Genomic DNA, 13,069 nt, shown 5'->3' with positions numbered 1-13,069 from the left:
TGACCCGCCTGTAACCAATACTAGCGGTCATATATGCTGGTAGGAGGGTTTTCCCTCAATTTTCCTACGAAAAAATTAATATCACAGTGAAGTACTAAAGTCACAAGAGAAAAAGAGATGCTCATGTGATTCTTTCTCTCGGCAGTAGAGAATACAACGATTCGGCCCCATGATCCCCCAACTAGCCAGCCTATCCATAGTCGGTAGTCTCCTATGAAAAATCTGTCAAACTAAGAATGCATGTCGTGGGATGCATTTCTTAAACCACACTAGGTTATGCCATCCAACAATAGTCCTCGGGGTACGACAAAGCTCCCATCTCTGTTTCGTTTGGAAACTAGGCCTATAGTCACCATTTGTTCATCGCCACAAACATGTGTCCAGTCCTACATCAGGTCTCGGTGGATCAGTATGTAATAGGAGGATGTGGAGTTGTTGGATGTGGTCATTCCTCACGCTCGGCAAACTCCAGCTACTATCCCGTATGACATCTGCCACCATAGTCGCTTTTGGTAACCGCAACAGTCGAGGACCAACTAAGCCAATGAAGTCAATCAGCGGTCCGAGAGGCAACCAACTGTCATACCAAAAAGACATCGTCTTTCCATCTCCCAGGTTAATTTTAGTGAAAGGTCTCGCATTGGCATTCAATCGTAGCAATTTCTTCAAGTTCCATGTAACATTGGTCATCTCCTTCACTTCCTAGTAAGTTTTACCTTTAGAAAAATACTAAGTGTATTAGTTTGTTGTTTATGTTTTTGCTAATTACAAATCTAATCTATTAAAATAAATGTTGTTAATATACTTTATTCACTAGAGCAAAATTATCAGGATTTGAACCGAGTAGTGTATAATTTGAATTCGTACACGTGTTTATAAACAAAAATTATTATCTATACATAAGATTTGAATTTCACGATTTCATATTAGCTATCCACGTAACTGTAAAAATAATTTTTATATTTATTAAAAATTAACAAATTAGTCTTAATGTTTTTGGATAGAAGCCCTTTTAAAATTATAAAATATCATGTATTTATCACAAGTTACAAATTTATTTTATTTTATTTTTATAAAATTCTTGTTTGAAAACTAATAAATACCCAAATATTTTTCAAAAAAATTCAAAATAAAATATTTTAAAATTTTCTAAGATTTATAAAAATATTTGGATATTTTACCATCCATGCAAATATCTAATATTCATATATATATATATATATATATATAAAGTTTAATGAATGAAAATTAAAATGAAAGTTATACAGAAATGAATTTGTTTTATTATAATATTTGGAACTAAATATCTGAATACATCACAACAAAACTGTAATATACATAAAAAAAAAATTGCTGTTTAAATATATGGTGACAAATATATAGTAAAGTTTATAAATAGTTTCAATCGAAATACTATTTTAGTTATAGTAAATAGTGTTATCATTTTAGTCCCATCATTTTTTTAATATTTGTTATAAATCATTTTTGATGTGGAGTTGTGGATATTAAAACTTGATTTACTTATATTGCCTCTATTTTATAAGATTGGAAGAATATGGGGACGTTTGTGCAATTTTCCCTTTCATTTCATAAACCCTGCGAGAAATCCGAGTGAAGCGAGGTAGGGATCTCCAAAACTGAAAGGCTTCAATGGAGGACGGCGAGATCGAGGAAGGAATGGTGACGGAGGAGGGAGCCCCAAGACCGGAGGTGGCGGAAGAGGAGACGGTGGCTTCCCTGCGCAAGGCGGAGAAATCGCCGCACGAGTTGCTGCGAGAGAGCAAAAATTCCGTAGAAGAAATCATCGCGAAGATGCTCTCCAACAAGCGAGAAGGAAAGTCCAAGTCCGAGATTCGTGATCTCCTCACGCAGATGTTCCTCAACTTCGTCAATCTCCGTCAGGTTCGGACGATCTACGTCATGTGTTTTGTCCGATTTCTCATATTCCACGGATATGAAGAACCTAGGACTTTGTGTTTTACTCGCAGGCGAATCGTTCGATTCTGTTGGAAGAAGACCGAGTGAAAGCGGAGACAGAGCGAGCGAAGGCGCCGGTGGATTTTACGACGTTGCAGCTTCACAATCTGATGTACGAGAAGAGCCATTATGTGAAAGCCATTAAAGCTTGTAGAGATTTCAAATCCAAGTATCCCGACATCGAGCTCGTGCCCGAAGAAGAGTTCTTCCGGGATGCTCCTGAGTCAATCAAGGGCCCTTCACTGTCGGATGATGGTTCCCATGATTTGATGCTCAAGAGACTAAATTTTGAGCTCCATCAGGTGAGTTGGTTGAACGTAATCCATGATTGTCTTTAAGCTTCCATTATTACCATTATGTTTGCTTAGAGAAAGACATAGATTGATGTTTATCGTGTCTCTATGTTATTGAGCTCTCGGAATGGAAGAACGCTAGGATTTGAGATCTGTGCCTTTGTTTTTGCCAAAATGTGTATCTTCCTGTGGAAAATTCTTGTTTTATATGGTCTTATAGGAGCTACCGAGCATCTAATTCTCTTACATGTGATACTTATACTTGTCGTGTTTGGTTTCGAAAGCGATGGAATGGAATATCTGAGGTGATATATGTTGTTTGTATCAGCGAAAAGAATTGTGCAAGTTTCGAGCAAGGTTGGAACAGCAGAAGAAGAGCTTACTGGAAACTATCGCAGAGCGTAAAAAGTTCTTGTCGAGCCTTCCTTCCCACCTCAAGTCTCTAAAGAAAGCATCTCTGCCAGTACAGAGCCAGTTGGGTTTGCAGCATACAAAGAAGCTGAAGCAGCATCATCTAGCTGAGCTGCTTCCTCCGCCGCTGTATGTTATCTACTCACAGCTCTTTGCACAAAAGGAAGCTTTTGACGAGAGTATCGATCTGGAGATAGTTGGGAGCCTTAAAGATGCTCAATCTTATGCTCGGCAACAAGCTAATAAGGACCCAGGTAAGTTGTAGTAAGACCCTTTTGTCCAGTGGAAGTTGGAAATGCAAAACTGAAATCGGTGCTGATTCGTGCTTAATGTTTCAGGTATGACCAATAATACGGAGAGTACTAGGTTGGAGGATGATGGAGCCGATGAGGATGATGATGGACAAAGGAGAAGGAAACGGCCAAAGAAAATTAGTAGCAAGGAGGGTTCTGATCAGGCAGGATTATATCAAGTTCACCCTCTTAAAATCCTCCTCCACGTTTATGATGACGAGATTCCTGATCCCAAATCTCGAAAACTTGTCATGCTCAAGTTTGAGTTCTTGTTGAAGTTGAATCTTGTTTGTGTTAGCACTGAAGGGTCTCAGGATGGGTCTGAGAATGATATCTTGTGCAACTTATTTCCAGATGACACAGGTCTTGAGCCTCCTCATCAGGTATGGATGTTTCCTATCACTTATCCACAGGTTTTCCGTTTCTGCAATTTTTTTTTCTTCAGTTTTTTATGCTTAATTGGATTCCTTATATGATGATACAGTCAGCCAAGCTTATTCTTGGTGATGGTCAGACATTTGATGAGAGCAGAACTTCAAGGCCATATAAATGGGCACAACATTTGGCGGGCATTGATTTTTTACCTGAGATGTCTCCGTTTTTAGACGGCCAAGGTACTCAAAACAGTGATGCCACTAAAAATGATGCTTTCACGACTGATCTCTCACTTTATCGTCAGCAGCATAGGGTGCAGACAATTCTACAAAGAATACGCACTCGCAAAAAGGCTCAGCTGGCTCTTGTGTGAGTCACCACTTTGTATGTTTTCCGTATTGATTAAGGGACACACCATCTTTGATTGAGCCATCTCGAGAAACATTTCTAGAATATTACATTGGTGTCTTTCTTTCTTGGTACTTTTAATGGCCAAATTTTCTAATTGTCTTGAGAGTACGCACTTTGCCTCTTTGCCGCACTGTCATCTAATTTCTCTAAGATTGTCCCGGGGTATCAGTTGTCTTAATGTGTGTTTTTTTTTGTTATCTGGAAACTTTTACTGTCTTACAGGGAACAGCTCGATTTGCTGAAGAAGCTTGAATTGCCTGCTCTGAATTATGAAGGTGTTCCATGGGCTCTGCATAAAACAGTCTGTGCTTTGGATTCCTGGTTGTTCATAGGGCCTTCAGCTAGTAGTAAGTCTTCTTCTCTGCTTCCAAATACTACGGAGCAACTTTCAGAGCCTATGGACATCGACGCAGATGGAAGATCTGCTTTATCAAAGGAAGAGCTTGAAAGTGCCAGAGAAGATGGAGAACTTCCGTCTTTGGTCACAGCTGCATCTGTGATTAACGTCACCAAACCGACCCCAACCAAAGCATCTAGTCTAGGCCAGTCCAGGCAGTTTGCATTGATGACAAAGAACCTCGATTCTCCTATTAACAAGGGAAGGTCACCGAGTTTTAAAAAGTACGAAGATGATTTGGATCTTGTTTTGGATAGTGACAGCGAAGTGGATGAGCCAGCAGCACAAACAGAAGAAGCGGAAGAAACACTACCTGCTCGCGAGAAAGCTGATAATTCTTGGATGGACTTTGGTGCTAGAGAATTTCGTCTCGTGTTATCCAGGAAAGCGAATACGGGTTCGAAGTCTTGGAAGTTAGAAGCCAAGGTAGCATCTAAAATTCCGTCCCGTTCATCATTCTCCTTATCTGTAGCACCACACAGGACAGTGTTAACACATCTACTTGTATCGGCAGGTCAAGATTAGCATGGAGTATCCTCTCCGACCACCTCTGTTTGCTTTGTCTCTCCACGCTTCTTCAGGAAACGAAAACGGGACCAATGAATCTGAACACCGCAATGAGCTACAAGCCATGGAAGCAGAGGTAACAACTGGATGCAGTCCCTGCTTTCCCGCTTGTGCCATAAATAAAAAGCTCTGGATTTGGCTAATGTTATGGTCTTGATGGTGTTAGGTTAACCTTCATATGTTGAAGATGGTACCTCCGGATCAAGAAAACTACCTCCTATCCCATCAAACCAGATGCTTGGCAATGTTGTTCGACTTCTACATGGATGACCCGTCTCCACGTTCAGACAACGGAACGAGCACTTCCGTTTTTGACATCGGTTTGTGCAAACCCGTCGATGGTAAGCTTCTTGTTCGTTCGTTCCGAGGCAGAGATCACAGGAGAATGATATCGTGGAAGGAGAAAGGATGTTCTTCTGGTTATCCATGCTAGAGACAGTCTTGAGTCCAAATATTGCCGCTTTGATCTTATGTTTAGGGTGTTCACGAAGAAGAGTTGGCCTTGTATTTTGTATTGATTTGTAAAATCATTTAAAAATATTTATATCCAAAATAACTAAGTTTTTTTTTACATCAACAAAGGCAAAAACCTACAAGATATCTTTGCAACTTTTTAATAATTCAAAGGTATAATAGTTATCCGAATCAAAAATACCGATCTTAACCCAACTTTCGGATTTTAACATAATAAAATCTGATTGTTATCTCGTTATAACACGGATGCCCGATTTTTGGATATCCGACACCGGGATCGGTCGGGATAGATATTCGGAATTCGAGTATTTTTATCCACCGGTGGATCAGAGTACAACTTGACTATGGAAATGTTTTCCATGTAAAATGTAGGAGCGGACACGGGTCGTGTATCCCTAATTTTTAGAAAACCCTGTCTCGTCTTCATTACCACGAGTTTTACAAAAATATTATCTCAGTCTTGACTTCATAAAATCCGGGTACTTGTAGCTCGGGTTTAATGAGATTCTCGGTCTCGTACTCGCGGGTACCCGGACCCATACGATTTATAAATTTTGAACTATAAAATGATAGATATAAAAAATACAAATGAGAGAGGTCAAAGTATAAAGAGAAAAATTCACGATGAAGAGAGATGAGTAAAATTTTGATAGAGAGATGAATGGTTGATTCAGTTACATAGAATGAGATTTGAAATGGTGAAATTTTTGTATAGAAAGGTTTAGAACATAAAAAAAATTGAACTAAAATTAAAAGTATTTTAATAAATAATAAAAATAATTTGGACAAAAATATTATAGATATAAAGTATATTTTAGATTTTTAACAAACATGCCGAGTACTCCGGATACCCCTTGTAAAATAATTGAACCCCACTCGGACTCGGGAGTCGAAAATTTAGTCTTATTAATACTCGATCTCATCATCGTTAATATTCGGGTACCCTTTATTCGGGTACTTGTTAAGCCGGATACCTCCAAACCCCGGGTTACGGGTTAAAACGTCCACCCCTAGTAAAATGTTACAATTTTCTCCTAAATTTTGATAAAGCATGGTCATGTGATGAGAGAAGGGAAGAGATTCTGATTCTGTGTTTGGATGTAAAATATATGACGAGAGAATTTACATGGACCTTACCTTAGCGTAAAGGATGAAAGCCTCTTCTCTTCACTAAACCCCAAGGATCTATGCAAAATATGAAATCTCCCACTGATTATACACAGAAGCTAACTATACCCCCAAAAAAAAAAAAAAAAAAAAAAACTCCTAATCAGATTCTGGGTTTTGTTGTATCATCTTTTCACCAAGGCCCTGTTTGCGTTCTCCTCAGCCGTTTCTTGGGACCTCCTTGTAGACTCATCATCTCCATCGCCTGTTCATTTACATTCAGAAAAAGAAAAAAGGGATTCAGCTTTGGAGCCGACCCGACGATGATCAGATTGCTCGTTGTAGGAAAACGTCAAAGTTCTGTAGAATTTACCGCCGGAAATCTCTATCTCGTGGCTCGATGATATGATAAAGCGAAGGAACCGACCAATTAACCGGAAAAACGATGCTAAGACGCTAAATAAAATATCGAGAAACGAAAAGGGTACCTGATTCTTTTGCATTTCCATCATCTCTGCCTGCAAAACACGAGGGAACGTAACGACGGTGAATGTAGTAACCCGAGCAGTTGTGGCCGTAGAAATGGACAGTTACCTGCTTTTTTCGTAGCTCTTGGTTCTCTTCCTTCAACTTCGCGATTTCGGCTTCAAGCTCCATGGTATAAGCCTGTAAACCGAATCCAATCAGCGAATTCATTCAGCAACAAGAACACAAGATTCACTTTCAACGATTTTCTTTCTGATACCAAATTTACCGACAGAAAAATTGGATTTATCTCTTTGAAACCAGATCAAGCAACAACTGAAGTTTGCATGTCTTTAGCTCGAAACATGACAGAGCGTAAGAATCGGTAAGAAAGCAGATGGAGTCTTACCTGCTTTCGAGCCCGTGATCTTGCTGCTGATTCTCGGTTTTTGATCATTCTTCTCTGCCTTCTCTCGACAACTTTTTCCACCGCACCACTGCTCTTCCTTCCCCTCATGCCTCCGCTAAACATATAAGGCAAAGGCGAAACTGATGAAGTGTCGCCATTACTCTTCCCTGTCCCGTCTGTCGACAATGGTGTAACAGGAGAAGCTCCACCAATGCCCACGGCTCCAGCTAATCCCAACCCGCCACCTGTCATCAGACCCGGGCCTTGAACTTGAACCAAACCCGCATTGCCTCCGAGACACCGATCAGTAAGTCCCATGAGACCACCTCTGATGCCATGACTATTCGGCTGTCCACCCAGCAATGGCATTTGTGTTCCGTACCCGAAAGCCGGTTGCTTTGGTTCCTGATGCTGGTTTGATGATCTAGCTCCATTAACGTTCACGGGCAACATAGAGCTCTGTCCTGACATTTGATTTCCACTCTCTGGACCAAGATTTCCCATCAAACCAGCAAACCCGTCACCCGAAACAGCGGTATTACCAACAGAACCGGACGAATCACGGAAATATCCGCCCTTGTTTGCCTTTCCGGCAGCCTGTGTTTCCTCTCTAACAACCCCAGCTCGCACCAAGAACTCCTCTAACGTTACTTCCCCTAACGTTTGTTGCCTCTGAGGCAGGTTTGATCCTCCACCGCCGTTGTTAACCGCCGTGTATTCCTTTGAGATATCTTTCCATACTTCATCAACCCTTTTTTGGCTAAGTGTTCGAGGCAGAGTCAATGAGCCCTGTCTCTGCAAACCATCTTGACCACCTTGGCCCCTGCCGCCATTACCACCACCGCCTCCGACAGCACCAGTTGAAGCCATGGCTTGTGTCTCTTCGGCACTCCATATGTTCTTTAACAGCTCGTCCATGTTCATTGACCCAAAATCTTTGCCCAAACTTGACTGAAACTCGTCGAATGTCAAAGAGTATATCGATCCTTGTCTGGTCAACGGAAAGCTAGCCGGCGGCCCGTTCCTCCCTCCGTTGCCTCCTCCTCCTCCTCCGCCTCCGCCGCTGTCTCCCGGCGGCTCATAGCCGAAGTTCTTGAAATTCAAGTTACTAGCCATTTTCGGACAATATTGAATCCGACAATTTTAGGATAAGCTGGTCTAAAATGGCGGATCTTCAACGCAAGAGCTCCGATCTGAAAACGCCCAGAACACAGATCACCGATTTCAACCTCGAAATCTAAATACCCTCGAAATTCCGAAATTCCAGGAACCCATCTCACAGAATCAGATCAAGAACAACAACAAAAAAAAATCCCAAATTGAAAAACCCTGATTAAGAAAACCAGGAAATTCCAAAAAGAACACTATCACGAAATAAATAGAACCAAATCTTTGCAAGAAATTTACCAAAAAAAAAAATCTTTGCAAGAAACAGAGAGAATCGGATTTCAGCAACCCACGGATCATGCAATGATAAGACATTGAACGATAAAAAAAAACATCTTTTTTTTTTTATCGTTCTACCTTTTTTTCCCCCCAATTTCCCTGTCGAAAGCCTCCGATTTCTTTTTTTTTCTGTGGTTTTTTTTTTTACAGTCTCTCCTTCTCGCTGAATCTGTCTGCTTGTTGCTCCTCTGGTCTCTGAGTTCTGTTTGGTTCTTTCGCGTGTTTTAGGCACTTTCTCTATGACGCCAAGTGTCTCTGTGTCTCCTACCCATTCTATATATATATATATAATCTCTGTAATGATTCAGCATAATTATATTTTGTTTCAAGACCATGTTACAAAAATATACAAATGTCTGGATTTTTTCAAAATTTTTAAAACAGATTTTATTATGTGACAAGAATTAAAATGATTTTTAGAGTAACAATTACTCGAGAAAATTTAAACAGTAATTAAACATATTAATCGAGAAAGTTTAAAATTTAATTCTTAAAAAAGAAATTTTAGTATATGGATTTTTTTGTAAAATAATTGTACCAAAATCCCTAAAATTTATTTAAAATTATTAGAAGTTTCTGAATCATTATGGCAATTCAACATCCAAAATTATATATTTAATTCATTTAAACATTTTCATCATATATAATAGTAGAAGGTGAAAATAAAACAATCATTAATCACGCTTACATGACGTTAAAATAAAAACAACAAAAAATCAAACTGAAAATTTTATGTTAAAAATTAGGTTTTGTATAATACAATATATTAAAATTTCACCAACTTTGTATGCAATATGAATATAGATCTATGAAATTTTCAGCCGTATTCCTTAAATTCTTTCTATTAGATTTAGATTGTTTTTATTGATTTTACAACATTAAAATTTTAAAAATGATTTAGTTGGTAATAATAACTTTCTAAAATTTCAATATACAATCGAAACCAAAGTTTAAAAAAAATATATCAAATTATATCATCCGATTTTAGATAAATACAGATAGAATCACAGACTCGCCATTGACAACGTTTTCGTTTTCTTTACCTTTATAAAAACAAAATGAAAACGAAAAAATAAAAAAGATAATATCCTAATATTCCATTAATATATAAAATTAGAAAATTATAAAAACAAAATGAAGCACGGTCGGATAATGGTGAAGTGGGGCCAAGTGGAGATGAGAAACGTGGCCCAATAAAATAAGGGAAAAGAGACTTTTTTTTTATGTCTGACATTGACACCTTCCACAAATACAAAGTCGCCGTAACAGTTGATCACGTCCGTCCACGTCGCCTCCTAAATCAACGGCCACGATGCATCTTCAAAATTTGTCTGATTGTTTCTGGTTCATTTCGGGCCGACGTTGATTGGACAGTGACCCATTTACACGTGTTGTCTTGTCGATACAATGAACTTCTCTTGACCTCAATTATGAAGTTTTAGTCCATTCGGTTCGGTTTAAATTGGGATTCGGTTTGGTCCAAACCGAATTGAATTTAGTTACAATTCGATTTGACTTGTGATCGGTTTTCCGTTGACTATTATCATTATTTGTTAGTCTAATGCATACTCAAAATAAATCAATTTTTAGGATTATAATTGTATTCAAACCAAATTGGATTTGGTATAGTTCGATTTGTCCAAACTGAACAGAAACGATCAAGCCTAATATTATTACCATGGATGAGCGTTTTGGTATCTGGTTTCATGTTCGAATCAAGAATTGTACCGTTCAGTTCGATTCTATAAAAATATATACAAATCAGTTATTATTTCATATCCGGTTTGGTTCGATTTCGATTTCAGTTTCGATTCGTTTTTTTTATTAAGAAAATTTTAGAGTTTTTTTAACAAATTTTCAGTTTTTCGAGTTTTTCGGTTCTAAAAAATTCGTTTTTTTTAAATCACCGTTCGAAAGTTTTGAATTATTCGGTTCGAAAATGATACCATATTTTTTTTGTTCGATACGTTTCGGTTCTAAAATACCGTACCGAAATACGTTTCAGTTTCGTTCGCACCAAAAAGAAATAATCAGTAAAAGACCGAAGCAGCAAAAAAAAACTATTATAAATTGAGACAGCATTAATTTATTTGTGTGTTTTTTAATTTGATGTGTCATATCAATATTTTTATTTTTATATTGCTTTTTAAACAAAAATTATGAATTCGTATTAGAAAGATAAAACTCTGAAACATCCATGATATCTCCGGAGAAATATTAGAGCGTAAATCCGATTTAATCCGCTTTGATTTTATATTAGATGATAAATATTTGTTCTTAATTCAATAATATAAAGAATGACACTATTAAACTTGTAAAATAATTCAAAACGTTCTATTACTTCATGAATCATGGGTGTCAATCGGACGGATTTGCCGTGATTTTTTTCGGACCTATATAATCAAATACGAAACTCGTCTCTATAAATTTTGGATTCAGATTGGGTCGGACCGGGTCGGCCATCCGCTCAATTTCTTTGTAATTTTTTTATTTTTTCAAATAATTAATTTTGAAAAAATATATTCGGCCTTTCGGTCCCGAATTGAATCCGGCCCGAAAATCCGATTTTTTTCGAGTCGAAAAATCTTGGTTTGTTTGGTGTATTATAAAAAATATTTCGAATGCACGAGGTTTTCATATCCATTTTGATTCTTTCAAATAAGTCGAGACCTTATATAATTTTGTAATTAAATATCTAACTAGAATCACAACATTTTTCAAATTTATTTCATTGCAACCAAAATATAATTGTGTTGCAGGAAAAAAAAAAGAAGGTTATACTGGTATTACATAATAACATATTAGGTAACAAAATCATATTCAAAGTCCTAGATTCGATTCCAATGTTGGGAAGAAATATAATTTCTGGACCAAAATGATCCATATCCAAAGAATGATCCTGGACCTAGAGTGGATATAGTCGGGTCGAAGGCTCGGGAACATCGTGGTTATCACACAAAAAAAACATATTACACAAGACGATTAATCTAATTAGACGATTTAACTGTTTTAAGCAGGAGTTTAAATGGGGCATTATCAAAAATGCCCCTAAAATGCTATTTGTACTTCATGGAGTACCCTTCTCCCAGAAAAAAAAAACACCCCCTTCACATATACCCTTCCTATATGTACAATTTCCATTATACCCTTATATTATAAAACAAATAAAATAAAAATAATAATTTTTCATATGAGTCAAATAAGTTGTCACATTGGACAGACACATGGGTCACATAGGTCACATAGATCATGGGTCACATGGGTTACATGGGTCACATGGGTCACGGATCACATGGGTCACATGGGTCACATGGGTCACGGGTCACATGGGTCACTTGGGTCACATGGGTCGAATTTATCGAAATTATTGACTTGTCATGGTTATGCAGTGATTAAGTCTGGTAACGTGTTATTCTGTTTGTAAATTTTTTTTTACAGGTATAATGGATGTAATGGAGAGAACTACAATTATTTATTTTCTCTGTGGAGGAGAATGGATTGTGAATAAGAACGGAGAATACGAATGGAACGGGAGAGTTATGGACAACCAAAGATTGTTGTTCTTTTGTTCTCCAATTGAGGTAACATATGAGCAACTTGTTGAAGAGTTATATTCTGAGATGGCAATAGACAAAGATAAAACGAAGATCAAACTAAGCTATTTACCGAATGTAAAAGAAAACAGAAAGCCCACATACCTTTTGAATGACAAGCATGTTCACATTTATCTCCTGGACAAAATAAGTGGAATGAGAGGCATGCTTCATGAGCGGTACGAGATAGCATGTACATATGAGGTAACTGTGTTGAACAGTTTTACGGACGAGTTTGAGGTGAGAGATAAAATGGGTAGGAAACACTTGGTGAGTCTAGGGGATAGATCATGCAGTTGTAAGATGTTTGACATAGACAAATATCCATGCAGTCACGCAATCGCAACAGTCCACAAGACTGGCAGAGGCAATATTATACCGGACTTATGTTCTCCATACTTTCTCCGGGAGACATGGCGGTTGGCTTATCAAGAAACGGTTTATCCGGTTCCTGATTGTTGTGATTGGATCATTGACGACCCACGGGATGCAAACCTCGTGGTATTACCTCCGATTGTGGAAGATAAACGCAAAACCGGTAGACCCAAACAAAATCGGTTTCCAGGCCCCAGCGAACCGCGGACAAAGCGTTCAAAGAAGAACAAATAAAGATATTGCATAAATAATATGATTGTATGATTTCATGTAGTTCTCGTGATCTATGTGATTATATACATTTTCCAGAAGGACATCTATTTGAATAAGGTGATTTTCTTTGCACTAGTACCGTGTTAAAGTCTTGAATAGATAGAAAAAAGTTTTGAACTGTGTGACCCATGTGACTCACCTGTGACCCATGTGACCCGAAGACATTTTTACACTGTGTGACCCATGTGACCCATGTGACCCGT

At 38.0% G+C, this 13,069-nt stretch overlaps 2 protein-coding genes across 5 annotated transcripts; one reads left to right on the top strand and one right to left on the bottom strand.

Annotated features, from left to right (window-relative positions):
• Positions 1-1,607: 1,607 nt before the first annotated feature.
• On the top strand, positions 1,608-5,295 carry LOC104822853 (THO complex subunit 5B). Of its 2 annotated transcripts, XM_010554215.2 has the most exons (8): positions 1,608-1,902; positions 1,989-2,279; positions 2,599-2,935; positions 3,020-3,357; positions 3,459-3,718; positions 3,983-4,583; positions 4,672-4,800; positions 4,891-5,295. In XM_010554215.2, exons 1-8 carry the CDS (start codon positions 1,651-1,653, stop codon positions 5,155-5,157), a joined length of 2,475 nt encoding a protein of 824 aa, XP_010552517.1. In that variant the 5' UTR covers positions 1,608-1,650; the 3' UTR covers positions 5,158-5,295. The 2 variants fall into 2 exon arrangements, with proteins under 2 accessions (XP_010552517.1, XP_010552518.1); XM_010554216.2 differs by lacking the exons at positions 4,672-4,800; positions 4,891-5,295 and having other exon boundaries at positions 3,459-3,733; positions 3,983-4,064.
• A 963-nt stretch (positions 5,296-6,258) lies between these two features.
• Positions 6,259-8,894, bottom strand: LOC104822852 (ABSCISIC ACID-INSENSITIVE 5-like protein 5). 3 transcript variants are annotated; one of them, XM_010554212.1, is made up of 5 exons: positions 8,704-8,894; positions 7,180-8,372; positions 6,900-6,971; positions 6,679-6,823; positions 6,259-6,570 (listed from the first exon to the last, which is right to left on the bottom strand). In XM_010554212.1, exons 2-5 carry the CDS (start codon positions 8,293-8,295, stop codon positions 6,491-6,493), a joined length of 1,413 nt encoding a protein of 470 aa, XP_010552514.1. In that variant the 5' UTR covers positions 8,296-8,372; positions 8,704-8,894; the 3' UTR covers positions 6,259-6,490. The 3 variants fall into 3 exon arrangements, with proteins under 3 accessions (XP_010552514.1, XP_010552516.1, XP_010552515.1); XM_010554214.2 differs by having other exon boundaries at positions 6,794-6,823; positions 8,704-8,893; XM_010554213.1 differs by having other exon boundaries at positions 6,794-6,971.
• Positions 8,895-13,069: the final 4,175 nt, after the last annotated feature.

Source organism: Tarenaya hassleriana, unplaced genomic scaffold (assembly GCF_000463585.1).
Source record: "Tarenaya hassleriana unplaced genomic scaffold, ASM46358v1 Cleome38, whole genome shotgun sequence".
Taxonomy (NCBI): Eukaryota; Viridiplantae; Streptophyta; class Magnoliopsida; order Brassicales; family Cleomaceae; genus Tarenaya; species Tarenaya hassleriana.
This window is presented reverse-complemented; position numbering and strand designations above follow the sequence as displayed.

What these genes read in the sequence shown, in the direction of transcription:
- LOC104822853 (XM_010554215.2), top strand. Translation starts at nt 1,651, where the DNA reads ATGGAGGACGGCGAGATCGAGGAAGGAATGGTGACGGAGGAGGGAGCC. An exon ending in AAGGCTCAGCTGGCTCTTGT is followed by an intron (nt 3,719 to 3,982) that starts GTGAGTCACCAC and finishes ACTGTCTTACAG; the next exon opens with GGAACAGCTCGATTTGCTGA. An exon ending in TACAAGCCATGGAAGCAGAG is followed by an intron (nt 4,801 to 4,890) that starts GTAACAACTGGA and finishes TGATGGTGTTAG; the next exon opens with GTTAACCTTCATATGTTGAA.
- LOC104822852 (XM_010554212.1), bottom strand. Translation starts at nt 8,295, where the DNA reads ATGGCTAGTAACTTGAATTTCAAGAACTTCGGCTATGAGCCGCCGGGA. An exon ending in AAGAGCTACGAAAAAAGCAG is followed by an intron (nt 6,824 to 6,899) that starts GTAACTGTCCAT and finishes CGTGTTTTGCAG; the next exon opens with GCAGAGATGATGGAAATGCA. An exon ending in CGAGATAGAGATTTCCGGCG is followed by an intron (nt 6,571 to 6,678) that starts GTAAATTCTACA and finishes GTAAATGAACAG; the next exon opens with GCGATGGAGATGATGAGTCT.